This window comes from Plecotus auritus, assembly GCF_963455305.1.
Source record: "Plecotus auritus genome assembly, chromosome: 1".
In the NCBI taxonomy this organism is placed as follows: domain Eukaryota; kingdom Metazoa; phylum Chordata; class Mammalia; order Chiroptera; family Vespertilionidae; genus Plecotus; species Plecotus auritus.
In genome coordinates, this window is record NC_137770.1 from 159,623,863 (window position 1) to 159,643,743 (window position 19,881).

The window sequence follows — 19,881 nt, forward strand, 5'->3', positions numbered from 1 at the left end:
TCAAAAATAATCTAATAGATTTTCATATTCATGTAGTTAATAATTTATATTTTTTAGTAATGCTTTTATTCTTCTCATCTAATCATTTATATTAAAATGATAATGGACATTTAACACTTATTTTAAAAATATATCTTTTTTTACTGGGTACTTAAAAATTGCTTTTTCTATTTGAAACACACCAAATATTTAGTTTTACTGATTTTTAAAAAATTCTTTAAAAATTAAATACCAGTACTAATTCTTAAAAAATGAAATACCAGTACTAATTCCTAGATTCTATTGTTTTTCAAAATAAGTACCAAAATACTAGCACTGGCTGATATTTTGTTCTTGTAGTGACATTACCACACACATCCTTTGTGCCCTTCAGGTTGTTCCGTCTTCCCAGAATATTCTTTCACTCTTTAAAAGCTAGCTCACTAATTGTTCTATTATTAAACACAGTGACAGCACCCCCCTTTGGGGCAGCCCTTGGCCCTAGACTCTGATAAAGACACCCCTCACATTCCCAGAGCACTTATGCAGCCCTCTCTCCAACACTTTTCACCTCAAACTACAATTACACCAAGTGCAATCTCTATGAGTCAGGGACCACATTTTGATTCCATATACCCACTGACATAGCAACTGCCACACAACATATGCTAAGTGAAGTTCACTGAGTTAATGACTTGTCCTCCAATAAATAAGTTGCTTCCTCTCTGGTTGGCAAAACTAGATTTCCAGGAAACATGTTAATGAGCTCTCTCTTGTCACTCTTCCCCCAAACATATTTTTTCTATTGATTTTTAGAGACAGTGGAAAGAAGGGAGGGAGGGGGGAGACAGAGAGCGAGAGAAACATTGATGTGAGAGACACATCAACTGGTTGCTCCCGTACGTGCCCTTAACCATGCTGGGAACAAACCTGCAACCCAGCCAGGTACGAGCCCTTGACCGGGAATCAAACCCGTGACCCTTTGTTGCACGGGCTGACACTCTAACCACTGAAAACACTGGCCAGGGCCCAAACCACGCTTCTGAATGACACTGAATACTGTAACCAACCTAAATTCACATAATTTCCTTTTCCTTGTTCTTCTTTCCAAGTCATCCTTAAGCATCAAATAAGGCTAAGCCTGAAATACCAGCCAAGTGGATGAAAGAGTCCTGTCCCTTTCTCATTAAATTTGTCTTTAGGTCCAATTCTGTGAATTTTCCTCCATATGCAAACAGTGACTTGTATTCATTCTTTCCAAGCACCCCTGGTCCAATCCAACAGCACCCTTGCTGTACTCACCGGCCCGCATCTAAGCTCCACTAGAGGCCTGATGGAGGAGAAGTTAAAGGGAGACTGCAACAACTGAAGCTATGAGGTCTGCTCTTGGACTCCACTCGATTGGCTCAGACACTAGATGTGGTAAACTCTTTGGGCAATGCCGCGCCAACTCCCTCACCTGCCATCTGCATCCCTGAAGTGCTGTATGGCAAAAATGTAAAAATAGCAGATCCATGTACATCTAAGCAATGTAAATTTTTCATTGGTTTCTATAATAATAGCTTTATTAAAACCACCCAGACTCCCCAGGCAGTGAACCAGGTACCAACTTTCTACCTCTACCTACTCCTATTCTCCCTCCTGTAACCCCTTGGCTGGCCAACTCTGCTTCCCTCTCAAGCATTTTTTTTTTTCTTTTGGTTTCAAATCACTAGATAATAGTAAGGTATTTTCTGGTGTTACTCAGTAATTCCTGTTTTTATTTTATTTTATTTTTTACCTTTGACCCCCTTTACCCACTCCTTCTCAAATATTTCTCAGCTTTAGTTCTACCTGTGAGAAACACAGGAAGTCTAGCTATTGTCACTTCGTGCTTGTCTTTTTCTGTATGATGTTGCTTCCCCGTTTAAACTGTGAACCCCGTGATGACAAAGACACACTATGTCTTATACAAGTGTGAATCTCCCCAGCATGAAAATCTCATTTTTGAAGCAGCAATTATACCCTGGATATTAAGTCTCACACTCTACTTGTTGATTGTGTGAACAGTGACTGAGCTGTTAGAAAAAGTAGAAAAAAGAGAAAGCTGGAGAAAGTTCAAAACAACAGGGCTGAAGGCAAGTGTCACACAGTGGTATGCCAGTTCTATAATGGCTGTTTAATTGAAACCTTGTAATAAAAGCTTAAATACATAAAATGTTGTGGTGGTTTGTTTGTTTTTTATAATCAAAAGAACATCTCTTACCTCCCCAGCCTGTGTGCCTGGAGGAGGGGTAGTGGGAAACTGATCACCTATAGGGAATGGAGAAATGGCATCTCCAACTCTGGTTGGCTTCATCTTCCTCAAAAATGCCCTGTGAATGAATTCAGTCTCGGGTGAATGAGAACCCTACCCCACACTGGCTTTCTTCAAGTAATTGGAGTCCACAGAAGGCAATCTGTACCATGAAGAATGCTCCTCTTGGCTTTCAGAAGACAAGGAAAAGCAGAGCTTCGTGTCTGGGCAGCACTATGTTCTCAATGGTGCGTTGCATGGAGTGCACCTGCTCGGGCGAGGCAGTCAAGAAGGCCAAAGGCCCGATGCGCTGTTCTGCACAGGAGTGGCAGAGGTAGCCACCCTTGTTTTCCTTTCTGTTGCTCTGCAATGAGGGATAAGAAACAGAGGATGGGGAACAATCAAAGAACAAGAATTATACCAAGAAATGCTGAATTGCTGTCATGCTGTCAAAGGACTATGTATTATGATTCTGGTATTTTCAGACTTGTGCAAACCACTCAGGTAATACTTCCCACTGCACTGTCATCTAGGGTGGACTCGACTCTATCAAATTCTCTTACAGCAGAAACCCAAATTTATTAAGGCAAGAGATGAAGAGCCAAGAACAAGTTAACCAGACCCTCCAGGGAAGCAGTTCTCCTTGGAGTGTCAGTCACAACCCAACCTCCCAGCCTATGCCACCCACATTGATTATGTCATTATCATCATTTTGACACAGGCAGATCTGACATCTCTTGTGCCTTATATATGAAAAGCCCCTGAGAACGATTATACAAACTCCTCTTTTATCTCCCTCACCCACAGCCCTGAAAGCACATAGCTCACACGCAATAAAATACAAATGATTAGACTAAATTCTATGGAAAGCTAGAGCTGCAGTCAAGACCACATACATAAGTGATGGGGAGCTTCTTCATGGTGAGCACAGTGTCCACTGGGATGGTGTTGTTGCACTGCCCCACACAGCAGCGAACCACTCCTGTTTTCAAAACATTACTTGTCAGCTCTGTTTGCAAGAAATACTCCTATAAAGAAAAGAATGGGAAAGATAATTATAGCAACACCTCTGCCACATTCTACTTGGAAACTCTAATAATTAAGGCACTGGAAACACTCCAGTTCCTAAAATCTTGCTGCTAGATCTAAAATTGCCTAATGCTTCCCTCCTAGACTTTAAGTTCTATGAGATCACCATGCACCTTACTTGATTTTGTTACCTGAACTTCCTAGCACTAACTGCAATGCTTGGCACATAACACGGGTGCTATAAATTAATATTTGTCAACTGAATGAATAGGTAAATCAACTAATTAAGCCACCAACATTCTTTAGTGACATCTTGGGTATCGGATACTTTCACAGATACAAAGACCATTAGTTGTGGAAAAATTTCATCACTCAAAAAAACTGTGAAGGGCTTACATCAAACTGTGTAACATACTGGCAGATGGACCACTGCAGCTGTTGCAAACACTATCACAGGGGTCAAAGCTTCGCTGGAACCCCTGGCCTTCAGGAATCTAAAGGCACATGATGCCATCACCTACACCTCCCCTCCTGAAATCATCCCAGGCTGCTTGTTTTTAAATGCCTTGCTTCCTTACTAGCAGTCAGATCCTTTGCTTATAAAGCACTAATCCTCACCAATGATTTCCTGGGGTGATATTGTTATTATCCCCATTGCATAGATGAGGGTATGACAGCTAAGAAATTAGGTCACTTGTGCAAAAGATCACAGAGCTAGACTGCAGCAGATGTGGGTCGCAAACCCAGGTGTGCCCAAGTCCAGAGCCTGTGCTCTTAATCACCAAGCAACAGAGTCTTTCTGTCTCGCCGTCTCAGGTGATAATCTCCAGATACAAAGCTAAATGACACGGAAGCACATGACTCAACAGCACTTCTGTCACGTAGAAAGTGCTCAACAATCACTGCTGAATGAATGAGCACACACATGACATGACCACACAGCTCTGCCTCAAGTTCCAGTTCTCCCCTTGATACCTCCACACACATGCCATGACCACACAGCTCCGAAGCAAATGCCAGCTCTCCCCATGCTACCTCCCTCCTGGGATTCAGTGTCTCAAAGACAACAAACTGCCCTAGAGTGTCCCCTCTGCTTTCCCCAATCAATTGTAAAGCAGTTATTTCACCAGTTCATCATGGCCCTTCTTTATCCCCTCCTCAGAGGTGCAGTCAGTGCCATTATGCCAGTTTCACAGATTAGGAAACAGAAGTACAGAGTGATCAGTAGCTCGTCCAAAGTCACAAAGTACCCAGGTGGAAAAACTGGGATGTGAACCAAGGTAGTCACATCGGAGGCCTCTGGGATCAGGCTGTGCACAGCCTAAGAATGAGAGGGGCTGTTTTTATCCATTTGATAAACAATGAGCACCAACCACGTGCTAGGCACTTCACTAAGGATGTGCCTGTGAGGTTTAGATTAAGAATATAAGATTCTAGGAGGCTAAGAAGCTGTCTTTGAGCATCTAGCATAACTCCATGTCACTTCATAATTTGATAACATAGTGAGTCCCTTCACTTCCTCAAAACTTGAAATAAGCAAAGAAACAAAAGAGCCTCTAGTGATTAGCTGGATTTTCTAAGGGGGTCAGAGAAAAAGTAGGCTGCCTGCCCTACTCTTGGTTACAGGGGAAACCAAATAGTTTATCACTCTATGTGGCGGAAAACAATGGCTCACTTTTGCCCTAAAAACCTCACCGTGCATGACCCACTGTTCACACATGCTTTCACATGCTCAGTTATTACCATCCATCCCTCCCCCATATATCTGTATTATAGAAGGCCAGGGGCCATCACGACCTAAACGACTAGACAAACGACCGGTCACTAGGAAGTACATGGAGCACCTCTCAGTCCCTCCCCCGTGGCCCACAGGCTCCTATCACAGCAAGGCTGGTGGCCAGCAGGCAGGACAGCGGGGCAAGGAGGTGAGGCGAGGTCATTAGCCTCCGGCCTGGTGCTGGGCTAGAGGCCTAACGACCTCGCTGCTGTCGCTGCGGCTGTGGATCAGACCTGGAGAAAGGCCCAGAGAGTGAGGCGGCGGCTATAGATCAGGCCTGGAGAGAGGCCTGGAGAGAAAGAGAAGGGGCCTGATCAGCAGCCACCACGGCTGCTGGTGAGGCCCGGAGAGAGAGAGAGAGGCAGAGCCTGATCAGCAGCTGCCGTGGAGGCTGCAGATCAGGCCCAGAAATAGGCTCGGAGAGGCCCAGAGACAGAGGCTGCAGATCAGACCTGGAGAGAGGCCCCGAGATAGGCCCGGAGACGCTGACTGGCATAGAAACCAACCAATCAGAACCAAATTTGGGTGAACTGTGAGGAACCAATGGCTGCGTAGGAGGTGGAACTTTTAACACTGACTGGCATAGAAACTGACCAATCAGAACCTAATCTGGGTGAACTGCAAAGGCTGAATCTAAGGTGGGGGCTGAGGAGAGGTTTTAAGGGCAAAACCACTTTCTTACACCTGTTTGGTGTAAGGTGTAAGAAAGTGGTTCAATATGACCGGTTTGACAATACAGTGCATATGGCTGGCTATCAGTCCAGATACAGGAATTATGTATTTTTGTCGGCCAAGAGCATCTCCTCCTGCTGAAAAAGGCTCCCCCCCCCCCCATTTAAGCAATCCTATCCTATCTAATAAAAGGGTAATATGCAAATTGACTGTCACTCCAACACACAAGATGGCCACCCCATGTGGTCAAAGATGGCCGCCCCCATGTGGACACAAAATGGTAGCCATAAGATGGCCGGCAGGGGAGGGCAGTTGTGGGCAATCAGGCCAGAAAGGGAGGGCAGTTGGAAGGGACCAGGCCTGCAGGGGAGGGCAGTTGGGGGGACCAGGCCTGCAGGGGAGGGCAGTTTGGGGGGCCAGGCCTGCAGGGGAGGGCAGCTGGGAGGGACCCAGGCCTGCAGGGGAGAGCAGTTGGGAGGGACAAGGCCTGCAGGGGAGGGCAGTTGGGGGGGACCCAGGCATGCAGGGGAGGGCAGTTAGGGGCAATCAGGCTGGCAGGGGAGCAGTTAGACGTCGATCAGGCTAGCAGGGGAGTGGTTTGGGGGTGATCAGGCTGGCAGGTAGAAGTGGTTAGGGGCAATCAGGCAGGCAGCAGGCGAGCAGTTGGGAGCCAGCAGTCCTGGATTGTGAGAAGGATGTCCCAGATTGGAGAGGGTGCAGGCAGGGCTGAGGGAACCGCCCCCCCCCCATGCACAAATTTCATGCACCGGGCCTCTAGTCCTATATAATCTATCTATACTAATAAAAGGGTAATATGCTAATTAGACCGGGTAAACCAGCCATCTTCAGATGTCCGACTTCCTTTCTGACAAAGCCATGGTGGTGGGGGCCAAGGCAGAGGCAGTTAGGGGCTATCAGGCCAGCAGGGGAGGGCAGTTGGGGATGAGATCAGGCCAGCAGGGGCTTAGGGGCAATCAGGCCAGCAGACGAGGGCAGTTGGGGGCGAGATCAGGCCAGCAGGGAAGGGCCATTGGGAGTGAGATCAGGCCGGCAGGGGAGGGCAGTTGGGGGTAAGATCAGGCCGGCAGGGGAGGGCAGTTGGGGGCAAGATCAGGCCGGCAGGGGAGGGCCATTGGGGGCAACCAGGCTGGCAGGGGAGGGCAGTTAGGGGCAATCAGGCCTGCAGGGGATAGCAGTTGGGGGAAATCAGGCTGGCAGGGAAGCAGTTAGGGGTGATCAGGCAGGCAGGCAGGTGAGCGATTAGGAGCCAGCAGTCCCAGATTGCAAGAGGGATGTCCCAATCGGGCCTAATCTGCCAGTCAGACACCCCCAAGGGGTCCCCGATTGGAGAGGGTGCAAGCTGGGCTGAGGGAACACCCCCGCCTTCCCCGTGCACGAATTTCGTGCACCGGCCTCTAGTATATATATGGATTTCCTAGCTCTGTCTACTAAAAAGTTCAACAATCTTAACCCCACTAAAAGGGAGATAATCTGATATCACTGCCTTCTGATATAAGGCAATACAAAGCAAAGTCTCTCCCTGACCCCCAAATACAGGATCCCTGCCAAAAAAGTGAAGCCTGAACCTAATTAAGCCTCTATGGCCAACTTCCAGTTACAGAAAATCCAGGGTAGGCAATAGTAGAATAGGCTATCCAACCACACAAAGCAATAAATCTAGAATGTGAAAAATTATGTAGAAAAACTGACTCCATTTCTCCAAAAAACCCAGGAGCACTGAAAACGAGGGAGGGGGTCTTGACTGCTCTAAATTAAGAAACATAAGAGACCTATCAGCCAACAGCATGGATGGAACTGGAGAGCATTATGGTAAGTGAAATAAGCCAGTCAGTGAAAGAAAAATATCACATGATCTCACTCATTTATGGAATACAATGAACAACATAAACTGATGAAAAAAAAACAGATCCAGAGACAGAGAAACATCTATCAGAACGTCAAACCTTAGAGGGAAGGTAGGGATAAGGGGGAGAGATCAACCAAAGGTCTTATATGCATGCATATAAGCCTAATCAATGGACACAGACAACAGGGGGGTGAGGGCATAAGTGGGGGGGATGGGGGGTAATGGGGGGGATAAGGACACATATGTAACTAGAGGCCCGGTGCACGAAATTCGTGCACGGGGCGGGGCGGCGGTGTCCCTCAGCCAAGCCTGCACCATTTCCAATCTGGGACCCTTCAAGGGATGCCTGCCTGCCCGTTTAGGCCTGATCCCATGGGCAGTCAGACATCCCTCTTACAATCCAGGAATGCTGGCTCCCAACCACTAGCCTGCCTGCCTGCCTGATTGCCCCTAACTGTTTCTTCCTGCCAGCCTGATCAACCCCTAACTGTTCCCCTGCCAGCCCGATTGCCCCTAACTGCCCTCCTCTGCCAGACTGGTCATCTCTAATGGCACTCCCCTGCAGGCATGGTTGCCCCCAACTGCCCTCCCCTGGAGGCCTGGTCCCCCCCAACTGACTCCCCTGCTGGCCTGGTCCCTCCCAACTGCCCTCCCCTGCTGACCTGATCGCCCACAAATCCCCTCCCCTGCTGGCCATCTTGTGTCCACATGAGGGCAGCCATCTTGTGTGTTGGAGTGATGGTCAATTTGCATATTACCTTTTTATTGGATAGGATACCTTAATCAATAAAGAAATTTTTTAAAAAACCACCAAAATATCTGGATCCTGATTTGAACAAACCAAGTATAAAAAGGCATTTTTGAGATAATCATAAAAATATGATTATGGATTGGGTAGTAGAGGCCACATGGAATTATTATAAATTTTTAAGATGCTAATGGCACTTTGGTTATGGGAAAAAAAGCCCGAATTTTTTTTAGAGATGCATACTCCAAATACATATAGGGGTGATTTGTATGTGGTAACTTAACATTATTTTCTTGACTTTTAAATGTCTTGAAATTTTCCTAAATTAAAAAAATTCTATTTAACCTATATTGTGAAATGATATTACTGTTCTACAATACCTCCATTAAAAGTTACCAACATGCCCGGTCAGTGTGACTCTGGTTGAGCATCAACCCATGAAACAAAAGGTCACGGGTTTGATTCCTGACCAGGGCATATGCCCTGATTGTAGGCTCAATCCCCAGTAGGAGACAGCTAATCAATGATGTTTCTCTCTCATAGATGTTTCTAACTCTCTAACCCTCTCCCTTTGTCTCTCTCTAAAAATCAATAAAAATATTTTTTAAAGTTTTTTTTTAAAGTTACCAATATGATAATTGGGCTTTGTTACACATCTAACCACTAATGTAACACTATGTCTATGAGAAAGCCATACTGCAGGTATACTCAAGATAAAAATTTACATAAAAAATTATGATATCCCTGGCTGGTTTGGCTCAGTGGATAGAGCGCTGGCCTGTGGACTGAAGGGTCCCGGGTTTGATTCCAGTCAAGGGCACATGCCCGGTTGTGGGCTTGATCCCTATTGGGGGGCATGCAGGAGGCAGCCGATCAATGGTTCTCTCTCATCATTGATGTTTCTATCTCACTCTCCCTCTCCCTTCCTCTCTGAAATCAATAAAACTATATTTTTAAAAAAGATGATAAGTAGAGATTATTTGTACCTAATAATTATTATTCTACTCCACTCCCTAAAATTAGGAAAAGCCACACTTATCTCTAAACCAGGGGTCATCAAACTACAACCAGGGAGCCAAATATAGACCAGGGCCTGTTGTAAATAAAGTTTTATTGGAATGCAGCCACACTCATTTATTAATGAATTCTTGTGGTTGCTCTCTTTCTACACCTATAAAGTTGAGTAGACGCAACAGAAATCCCATGGCCTGCAAAGCCTAACATATTTACTGTCTGGATCTTTACACAAAAGTTCACAGAGCTCTGCTCTACGTCGTCTCTGGAAACTCAACCGGTGCCCGTTTGAGCATTGACCTAGGAACCAGGAGGTCAAGGTTGGATTCCCGGTCAGAGCACAGGCCTGGGTTTCGGGCTCAACCCCCAGGAGGCAGCCAATCAATGATTCTCTATCATTGATATTTCTATCTCTCTCTCCCTCTCCCTTCCTCTCTGAAATCAATAAAAAAAAAAAAAAAAAAAGAAAGAAAGAAACTCCACTGGTGACCCAAGTGCCACTGAGGATGCAACCAAGGAGAAAGACTTCAGCCCAAGCTCTGCCACGTGAGCTGCCACACAAGGTGAGATGTCACACACACGGTGAGGCTCAGGCGAAGCCAAGCTGCTTGGGGAAACATGCAGCTGATTTCAAATTCCAGAAACTTTCTCATTGCCAAATAGGCCTGACTGAGAGCAGCTTGGAAGAAAAGTGAGACAGAGACTTGAAAGAACAAAGTTTGATATAAATGCAAGGTAATTGGTCTTAGACAAGATTTTGCTGTTCCAGCTGGTTATATAAAGTATTTACCTGCATAGTTTCTCCCTTTTAAGCTCTGATATCCTCCTCAAAATATAAAGGGAAATCCTTTTTTGTTTACTTGTTTATTGTCTGTCTTTTCACCTACAAAGGGGGTTCTGTTAAGGCAGGGATTTCCCTTGCCCACCATTACAGCTCCAGTGCCTAGAAATGTGCTTGGCACATAGTAGGCACTCAAAAAATATTCAATTCTGAGTTACTTATGCTTTACGTTTCAGGCTTTAGTATCTTTGGTTCAGGGAAAGATGGACTAAGGAGTAACTGTTAGCTCAAATTTCTGTTTTAGTTTCCAACAGAGTTGAAAAGACTAAATGGCTTACACTCCAGTCTGTGAAAGGTGGAAATAAGAGAGTGCAGGAGAAGATTGATTTGCAGGGGTAAAAAGTGAGTGCTGATACTTTTCTGCATCTCAGCCAGTGACAAGAGGCCAGATGCCTGAATGCATATTCTCCCCCGGCAAGGACATGCTCTTTTTGGAGAAGTCTATTGGTGGCAGCAACAGTTGCAAGTTCAAAAGGAGCCAGGGAGTGAGGGGGAGAAAGTTCAAACACAGGAAACATTCTTGCCATGTTTTTTCCTAAGAGTGTTAAGCACTAATCGAGTAAGGGAGGAATTAAGAAATACATGAACACAGTTGATATTTTTAAAAGAACTTTTAAAACTAGATCAGGAAAGAATTTAGAAAAGAACCCACATGTTTGTTTCTTTGGTTAGGACACTTCCTGCACTAGCAATAGGCCTCTGTGCACTCAAGAAAGAGACGCCCTTCTCTTCCAACCCAGGAAAGGGTGATCCCTATTTAAATCCAATAAAAATCCAATGTTGTTAAACTAACTTGTGCTACCAGTTCCTCTTACCCCAGCCAAAGTCAAAATGTTCTCCAATGATTTGGTCATGATGAGACGCTTCTTGGCCCGAGTGACTGCAACATACAGTAAATTCCATTCATCCTCAGAGAACGACTCTAAAGAAAGTAAAGGGAAATAATATATCAACTCAAATGCCTGCTTACAAGAATTTATATTCTCATCTAAATGTTAACTATCCTCATCCACCACCCCTAAAAAAGAAACACTCAAGATTTGCTGGCTAAATATACATAATTTTCCTATAAACACCAACTCCAAAAATAAACAAAAACCTAACGGGCTAGTGGCACAAAATACTGAATTTTAGTTAGTGCTACTACTGGTAAACTCTGGGAACCAGTTCACTGGTTATCAACACCTGTGATGTGGCCCAGTTCATATTTTCTGTTCATTCTCCCAGTTTTCCTCACGACGACCCTGTGGGACTGATAGGAAAGCTGAGACCTATGGAAGGTAAGGCATTTGGACAAATGGACCATGGCTAATCCAGGGTCCAGGAGTTTAGCCCAAGTCTTTGAAACCCAAGTTCTTTCCTTTTCCTGACGCTCTCTCTCTTACTCGGGCCAATGTGAAACTCTCTTATGTTGTCAAAGGACAACCAGAGAAGAAAAACATTACAAGTGTTTACTGCCTACCTTACTTCTCAGTTCTCTCATTTACAATACCTAGCACAATGGTAAAAATTCAATAGAGAGCAGTTGACCTGTGAATATACTAAGTCATTAAATTGTGTACTTTAAATGGATGGATTGTAGGGTTGTGAATCACATCTCAAAAAGCTATTCCCTGCCCTAGCCAGTTTGGCTCAGTGGATAAAGTGTCGACCTCTGGACTGAAGAGTCCTGGGTTCGATTCCGGTCAAGGGCACATGCCTGGGTTGTGGGCTTGATCCCCAGTGTAAGGCATGCAAAACGCAGCCAATCAATGATTCTCTCTCATCATTGATGTTTCTATCTCTCTCTCCCTCTCCCTTCCTCTCTGAAATCAATAAAATATGTAAAAAAAGAAAGAAAGAAAAAGCTGTCCCCAATATATATATGTAAACATGTACTGACCAGCAAGAGAGGAAAAGGTGGTAGTATCCTATCTAATAAAAGAATAATATGCAAACTGACCATCACTCCAACACACAAGATGGCTGCCCCCAGGTGGTCAAAGATGACTGCCCCCATGTGGACACAAGATGGCCACCACAAGATGGCCAGCAGGGGAGGGCAGTTGGGAGGGACCAGGCCTGCAAGGGAGGGAAGTTGTGGGCGATCAGGCCAGCAGGGGAGGGCAGTTAGGGGAGACCAGGCCTGCAAGGGAGGGCAGTTGGGGGTGACCAGGCCTGCAGGGGAGGGCAGTTAGGGGCAAACAGGCTGGCAGGGGAGCAGTTAGGCATCAATCAGGCTGGCAGGAGAGTGGTTAGGGGGTGATCAGGCTGGCAGGCAGAAGTGGTTAGGGGCAATTAGGAAGGCAGGCAGGCGAGGAGTTGGGAGCCAGCAGTCCTGGATTGTGAGAGGGATGTCCAACTGCCCATTTAGGCCCAATACCAGTCAGGCCTAAACGGGCAGTCCGACATCCCTTGAGGGGTCCCAGATTGGAGAGGGTGCAGGCTGGGCTGAGGGACACGCCCCGCCCCCCGCCCCCCCACACAAATGTCATGCACCAGGCCCCTAGTATTAAATAAACTTCTCTTCCCCAATATAAAGCAATTGTTAACTCTCTATGGCCACTCCTTTTCACCACTCCACTTTATGTTCAATACCATGTCTTTCTTTCATTTTATGAATATATTCATTAGATAGTAAGGAATTTTTAGTATTTCTATTTCTGCCCACCAATGTATGCTGTGCCCCAAATTTTGAATCCACAGTTAACTGAGAGCATTTGTTTGTGGAAAAACTTCAAGTGGTTTTATTCTAAGACTTAAAACCAAAACAATAGCACTGATGCTTAGAGCTTAACAACTAGCCTTGAGTATAAATCTATATATATAAAAAGCCAGCGACCTAAACACTGGAACGAACAGAACAATTGGTCACTATGACGCCCACTGTGGCCAGTGAACTGGCCCCATCAACAGGTGGGGCTGGCGGCCAATCCCCGCAGCCCTTCCCTGCTGCTAACCCTGCCCCTGATTGCCCCCCCACCCCAATAGGGGGTGAGGCCAGCCAGCCAACGCCCCCCACAGCCCTTCCCCATGGCCAGCCCCACCCCCGATCAGCCCCACCACCCTGATCAGCCCATGGCCCCACCCCCCAGCCAGCTCCGACCCTGATTGGCCCCCCCACTCATCGGCAGCCCCCCACACCAATCGGGGGTGGGGCTGGCTGGCCAACCTCCCACGGCCCCTCCTCTGGCCCCATTCAGGGGTGGGGCCAGCTGACCCACCACCCACAGCCCCTCCCCACAGCCGGCCCCACCCCTCATAGGTTTCCCCTCCCCCACACCAGCCAATTGCCCTCAGCCTCTCCCCGCAGCCAGCCCAGCCCTGATCGGGCCTGATCAAGGCAGGCCAGCCAGCCAACCTCCTACTGTCTCCTCCTCCCGATAGGCCTGGCCCCAATATGCTGATTGGGGCTGGGCTGGCCAGACCCCACCCCTGCACGAATTCGTGCACTGGGCCTCTAGTTTATACATAAGCAGACAAATAATAGAATGCTTACTATTTCATCTATTATTATTTTCTGGCCTCTTTAATAAAAAGGAGATTTAATTAAAGGAAAAACACCATGGTGAGCAGGTAAGCTGTATATTTTAAAGCTTCTTTGAGTCTGATGGAGAAAACCCAAAGCTGAACAGTTGATACAGGCTATAAACATAACTTCCCTAGAAGCAGCCCCAAGAAATGTGGGCTCTAGAAGTACAGTTTTTCTTATAAATGTAGTATATGAATAAAAACTTTAATACTATGAAGTGCCTTTTTCTTATTCTAGAATAATCCTTCCAAGAGGCCACACCATCCAACAAGAAGCAAGGCATCCCAAGGAAGAATCCCAAGTCAACTATTAAAGAGGATCGTCAGTGTGACCAGTCTTACCAATTCTAAAGTGGGGCAGCTGTGCAAGGTTGTGCCTGGCGCAAGGAACTTTCACAAAATCATCCAAAACATGGACGGTATCAAATTCCAAGCCTTTGGCTTTGTGTACAGTACCCAAAATGTACTCTGGAATAAAAATACACCATAGCATTAGAAGGGGGCTAGATAGGAAGAGAAACAAGGAGAGCAGGGAGAAATATACTCTTCCTACTATACCCTTAAAACTCTAACTTTGGCCCAGCCAGCATGGCTCAATGGTTGAGTGTTGACCTATGAAACAGGAGGTCACAATTCAATTCCTGGTCAGGGCACATGCCCGTGTTTCAGGCTCCATTCCCACTGTGGGATGTGCAGGAGGCAGCCAATCAATGATTCTCTCTCATTGTCTCTCTCTCTCTCTCTCTCCCTCTCCCTTCCTCTCTGAAGTCAATAAAAATATATTTGAAAAAAAAAAAGCAACCTCTAATTTTGCCAGGCCAGCGTGGCTCAGTTGATTGAGTGTTGTCTTGTGTATCAAAAGGTGTCCAGTTCAATTTCTGATCAGAGTACATACCCAGGTTGTGGGTTAAATCCCCAGTTGGGATGCATGGAGGCAACAGATCAATGTTTCTCACATCAATGTTTCTCTTGTTCTTCCTCTCTCACTAAAATCAATAAAAACATTTTTTTAAAACTCTAACTTTATTTTCCTGCCTGTGTGAAGTTTGTGAGAAAAGAGGAAAATACAGTCAGAAAAAAAAAAGAGAGCAAGAAAGAATAAAAAGATGAGGGGGAAAGCAGAAAATTCATTGCAGGGGGTTATTGCATCTCAGAACCACATTCCAAAGCTCACAGTGACTGGCCCACCACCTATATTTCACACACATAAGGACAGAGGCCCAGAAGTGGGATGAACAGCTTACCCAAGGTCATACAGCAGCCGAATTAGGACTAGAAAGTCCCATTCTGCCAGCTTAGAGGCAGAACAGAAGCCAAAGGAACTCTAAGGAAGAATGGAAGCTCTGTTCCCTTCTCTCAGGCAATGTCAGGAACACAACAAAGCAGCCCTTGGTCACACATGATATTCACACAGGCAAGAAGCATCAGAAGACCTGAGACACCTGAGAGAAGCATCTGTTCCTCCTCCTGGTGGGAAGTGAAGAACTAAGTCATTTCCTTACCTGCAAAGTCCAAGTCTTCTATGTGGCATTTTCCTATCCTTTCCACCAGTTCTGGAATCCTGATGTTATACTTTTCAACGACAGCAATCTTTGCTTCAAGCTCCTTATCCTCAGCTGTGGTCACATACCTCTTGAAGCCACTAAAGCCTTCTTTGTGCACCCATCTTCTAATAAACCTATCTTTAATAAGGAGGTTTCCTAAGGAGAATACAGACACAGGTTAAAGTGATTCAGGCTACACTGACATATAGTGGCAGCAGCTAAACATTCCTAACCAACAGCAGAAGTGAATGGTCTTAAGGCTGGGAGATCCAGATTCTAGTCCCAACTACATCACTAACCTACTGTGTGTTCCTGGGCAAGTCAGTGCAATGACCTGTGCTTTAGCCTCTCCATCTCTAAACTGAGGGCCAAAAGCCCTACCCTTGAGATCCTTACCTACTTCACAGGGATTTGAAATAGCACAGTAATGAAAAGAAAAGTGCCATAGAAATGTTAGCAATGATCATTTGGGGCACATGTAGAAGTTTCAATGAGTAAAAGTTGCCCAGGCAGACAGTAAAGATGATGAGGGAAGACAGCCTAAGGGGTCAACAATAGAAATAAATTTAGGACTCCTGAGAGAAGGATATGGAAAAAGTTATCAGTACCTCTGAAAACAGGAGGCCTCAGGGATCCCAGTCTTGATGGGAAAAGAGCAACACTAGTTCCACCCTTCTCCAGAATTTAAAAACTCTGACTCAGAATATGCCCATCCTTCTCCCATCCCTCGTCACTGAAGTGCTTCTGTCCACTGCACCATGGCCAGGAGGGTACTCACGTTTCTTCCGTTCTTCCTCTGGCTGAAGAAGGATCCAAATATCAATGATTCTGTCCAATCCAAATGATTTAATCCCCTGAAAAAGTTTTTTGGTGGGATTTTTGTTTTTTTTTGTTGTGTTTTGTTTTGTTTTTGTCTTAACAAAAGTAAACCAACTGTAGAGATGTCAGTATGAAATTAGATGATTTCTTGGAAACAGATCTGAAATTGTACCCAAAGTGTAAGAATAGTAAGCAGGAAACTTCATCAAGTGTAAAATCCCAGGGCTATAATGCAGCCTGAAAATTCAGGATTATTAAATGCTAAGTTTTAGCTGCTACCTCAAACTCCTCCTGTTTTAAAAAAGGCAAGAACTAGCTGCACCTTTTCTTGTAAAAAAAAGGACAATTTAAATCATCTATCTTTCAGGAATATAAAAGGTTGCAATGAAGAATACTTGAATACAAAGTATGGGCTATGAATACTTACCATTATTTCTTTTGAAAAAAGAACTAGAGAATATCTATAGGTCCAGATTATTATGCTTTAAAAGGTTATTAGCTCCTGGAGGAGAGGGTCTGACTGTGTCACAGTTCAGACCAATTGTACTTAGAAGCATGTACTGAGCACTGGCTGGTGGACCCAGCATTTGCATGGCATCAGGCCCCAGTACAGAAGAAACACGTGTTAAAGGCTCCACACTACAAGGATTTATCATCAATTTGGGAAGGGACACATACACATTAACATAGAACAGAGACCAACATAAGACAGTATACATCATAATTAGAAACCAGATGTGATCAGGTGTAATGATACATGCGACAGGGGATGAGCAGATACAGAGAGGGGAAGAGAGCAACTTACTTTATATCATGCCCAGCATGGATGGTACTCCCCAAGTACTACCGGTATTTTCTTACAATAACAAAAATAGCTAAATTATGCTATTTTTGAAATACTGTTAATGACATTATAGTAGCAACATGAAAGAAATGCTTATGTGTTGAGTTAAAACAGCCTACTTTTTAATGTACCCTATAATGACAATAATGGAAAAATACACATCCAGAAGGACAAAGACAAATAATTAGCAAAAATGAGAATTATATGAAATACTGAGATTAAGGCTGAATTTTTTCCTATAACTTAGTTATAAAATCTTTATAAATAAAAAAGGGAAGTGAGAACATTTTGGTGATTATGATTCACTCAATATATTTACTGAGTGGCTACACACAGTAGGCCCTCGAAAATAATTTTTCATAAATGAATGAGCAAATGTCTTTTAGTCATATAACTTTGCTTCAAAGAGTTAAAAATGCCATATATATGTCAATGAACCCTAACTTCCCCATGAAACAGGTAAAGAAAAGGCATTATTTTTATCTTAGAGAAGGAGAGAATGAGGCACACAGAAGTTGTGACTTGCCACAAGCCACACAAAGTTAGTGACAGAACCAGGGCTAGAACTAGGTATTCACTTTTTATCCACTGGAGCCCACTAGCCTGTCCCAGCTGTGTTGTCACCTTACCCATTCTTACACTAATGAACAACACACACGGAACATTCACAGATAGCCAGCAGCCTCATTTGCACAGCCAAAGGTGAGAAGGGCATTTGTTTTTTTAAATAGTAGGAGATCCTCAGTTCTTTTTGGATCTGACTGTATAGGAATGCTTGGCTAGCATAATCAGAATAGTCAGGGAGAAAGACTTCAGTCACAGTGCAGATGGTGAAAAATGTCAAAAACCCAAATGCTTGCTTGCATAATAATCTTAACTAAATTGAACATTTCCATTGGCTATGTTTGTCTGCAATGTTTCTGTGCATGAAGCAGTCAACAGAAATTTACTCTTACCCCAATCAAATGTATCCTTGCAGGTACTTCTCCATCAGTCACCCGTACAGCCTCATCAAACACATTGGCATTGGTCCGGGACAACAGGGCCACCTGCCCCTTTGTATCACCTCTAATGCCACCTTTTGGGAGACAGCACAAACTCTACAGCAAATCCAAATAAAGAGAAAACTAATTTTTGTAGCAAATAAAAGAAGAATAACTGAAAAGCTTACTCTGATGGTTTCCTCCAACCAAAGTCTTTTTCCTTACTCTCTTGCAGACATCCAAGATAGTAGCTCCCACATAAGCAATTTCCACACCAAATCTAAAACTCTGTTGGAAAACAGCAAAACAAAAAGAGTTAGCAACCTCTCCCTAAAGTATGTTAGCACATTTCTATCATTATCAAGTCTTTGCCTTGCCAAAGTGATCATTCTGGCTCACCTTACCTGGAGAGAATATTTGGAAATTCCGTACTGTTAACCCACTTGTTAGTTAACAAACTGAACAGGAGCTTGACAAAGAACCATTGACTTTATTTCTAAGTTTTCAGAATAGCATTTTCTATCTTGAAACTTTAGTTGCCTTTTTTTCCCCTCTTGTCCCCAAATCCAAATCTTGACAATTCGTCCACCACATTTTCTATAATATATTTCTTATCACTGCTGCCAGGTCAGCTCCGAAACTCAAACTTCATGCCTTACCTACTTGGTCTCTTTCCCTCCAGTTTCCTCCTACTGCCGATGCCTCTCTATACGTCTGTCAGATCAATGTTCCCACACACTGTCCTCAAGCCATGCCCTTGCTAAAAAAAAAAAAAAAAAAAAAAGGAAGAGCAGCCTGGCCGGCATTGCTCCGTAGTTGAGCATCAACCCATGAACCAGGAGGTCATGGTTTGGTTCGATTCCAGGTCAGGGCACATGCCCAGGGTTGTGGGCTCAATCCCCAGTAGGGGTGTGCAGGAAGCAGTTGACCAATGATTTTCTCTCATCATTGATGTTTCTGTCTCTCTCTTCCTTTTCCTTCCTCTCTCTGAAATTAATAAAAACATATTTTAAGCAATTTTTTAGAAAAGAAAGAATAATACAGGAAGAACAGGTGATGCATACATTTTAAAGATTCATCACAGCCTATTTTCTTTTATTCCCAAAGTGAGTGGCCTATTTTTCTTTTAAGCTACCTCTACCCTTCTTTTAAAATCAAATCTAACAAGTAATAATTACACAAAAGATTAAGGGAGGGAGTTTCTCTCCTTGCCTTAGAAATTTTCTCTACATTAATTTAAACCATTGCCCTACATAACCAGCCACAAGTATAGTCATTAGTCCCTGAGCATTCCCTGAACTCTCCCTGCCCTAGTGCATGGCAAAACAATTACCTGCCCTTCAAAAGTCTGCTTAACACCTAATTCCTTGACCAATGAAGCTGGAAAGACGCCATTCTTTCCTAATTTTGGCGTCTAAACTCATGATATTCATTGCCTTTTATATGCATTTCTAACTTAAGGTAATGAAGTATTATGTGCTTTAGTGAACATCAATAATATAGTCTAAAGAAAGTGAGACTTCGTTGCTATAGAACTTTCCTGAGTGAATCATAACCCAAATTATAAAATAATAAATCCATACTGATATAAATGAATAAATGGGAGAGAAGACATAAATCCCTCTTGCAGAAGAATAACAAATAATTTATACAGATACTCCAACACTTATTCTTAAGTGAGGGCTAAGTATAGTGAATTTCTTCCAACGTATATAGTATGGAAAGGGCAGGGGGCAGGGAGAGAAACCTGACAAACACTACTTCAGCCAGATTATCAAGGTCAACATCAACAGTCGTAAATCATAGTCTCTCAATATTGTCATGAAAGTGACAGTTTTGTTCTGAGATCTTCCTCCCCAACACCCATAACATCAGTCTGATCATGAGAAAAACAGTAGATAAATTCCAATACAGGCATCCTACAAAACACCTGACCAGTACTCTTCAAAACTGTCCAAGTTATCCAAAACAAGGAAAGT

General features: G+C 44.2%; 1 protein-coding gene across 4 annotated transcripts in view; it reads right to left on the reverse strand.

Moving 5' to 3' along the window:
- Positions 1–2,116: 2,116 nt before the first annotated feature.
- FBH1 (F-box DNA helicase 1) overlaps positions 2,117–19,881 on the reverse strand; it is a 49,933-nt gene continuing 32,168 nt past the window's right edge. For all 4 annotated transcript variants that reach the window (XM_080669663.1, XM_080669661.1, XM_080669662.1 and 1 more), the window contains 8 exons: positions 18,091–18,190; positions 17,876–17,997; positions 16,035–16,110; positions 15,215–15,412; positions 14,055–14,180; positions 11,018–11,124; positions 3,151–3,282; positions 2,117–2,618 (listed from right to left, as the gene is read on the reverse strand). In XM_080669663.1, coding sequence (XP_080525789.1) covers positions 2,448–2,618; positions 3,151–3,282; positions 11,018–11,124; positions 14,055–14,180; positions 15,215–15,412; positions 16,035–16,110; positions 17,876–17,997; positions 18,091–18,190 — 1,032 coding nt within the window. In that variant the 3' untranslated portion in view covers positions 2,117–2,447. The remainder of the gene's footprint in view (positions 2,619–3,150; positions 3,283–11,017; positions 11,125–14,054; positions 14,181–15,214; positions 15,413–16,034; positions 16,111–17,875; positions 17,998–18,090; positions 18,191–19,881) is intronic.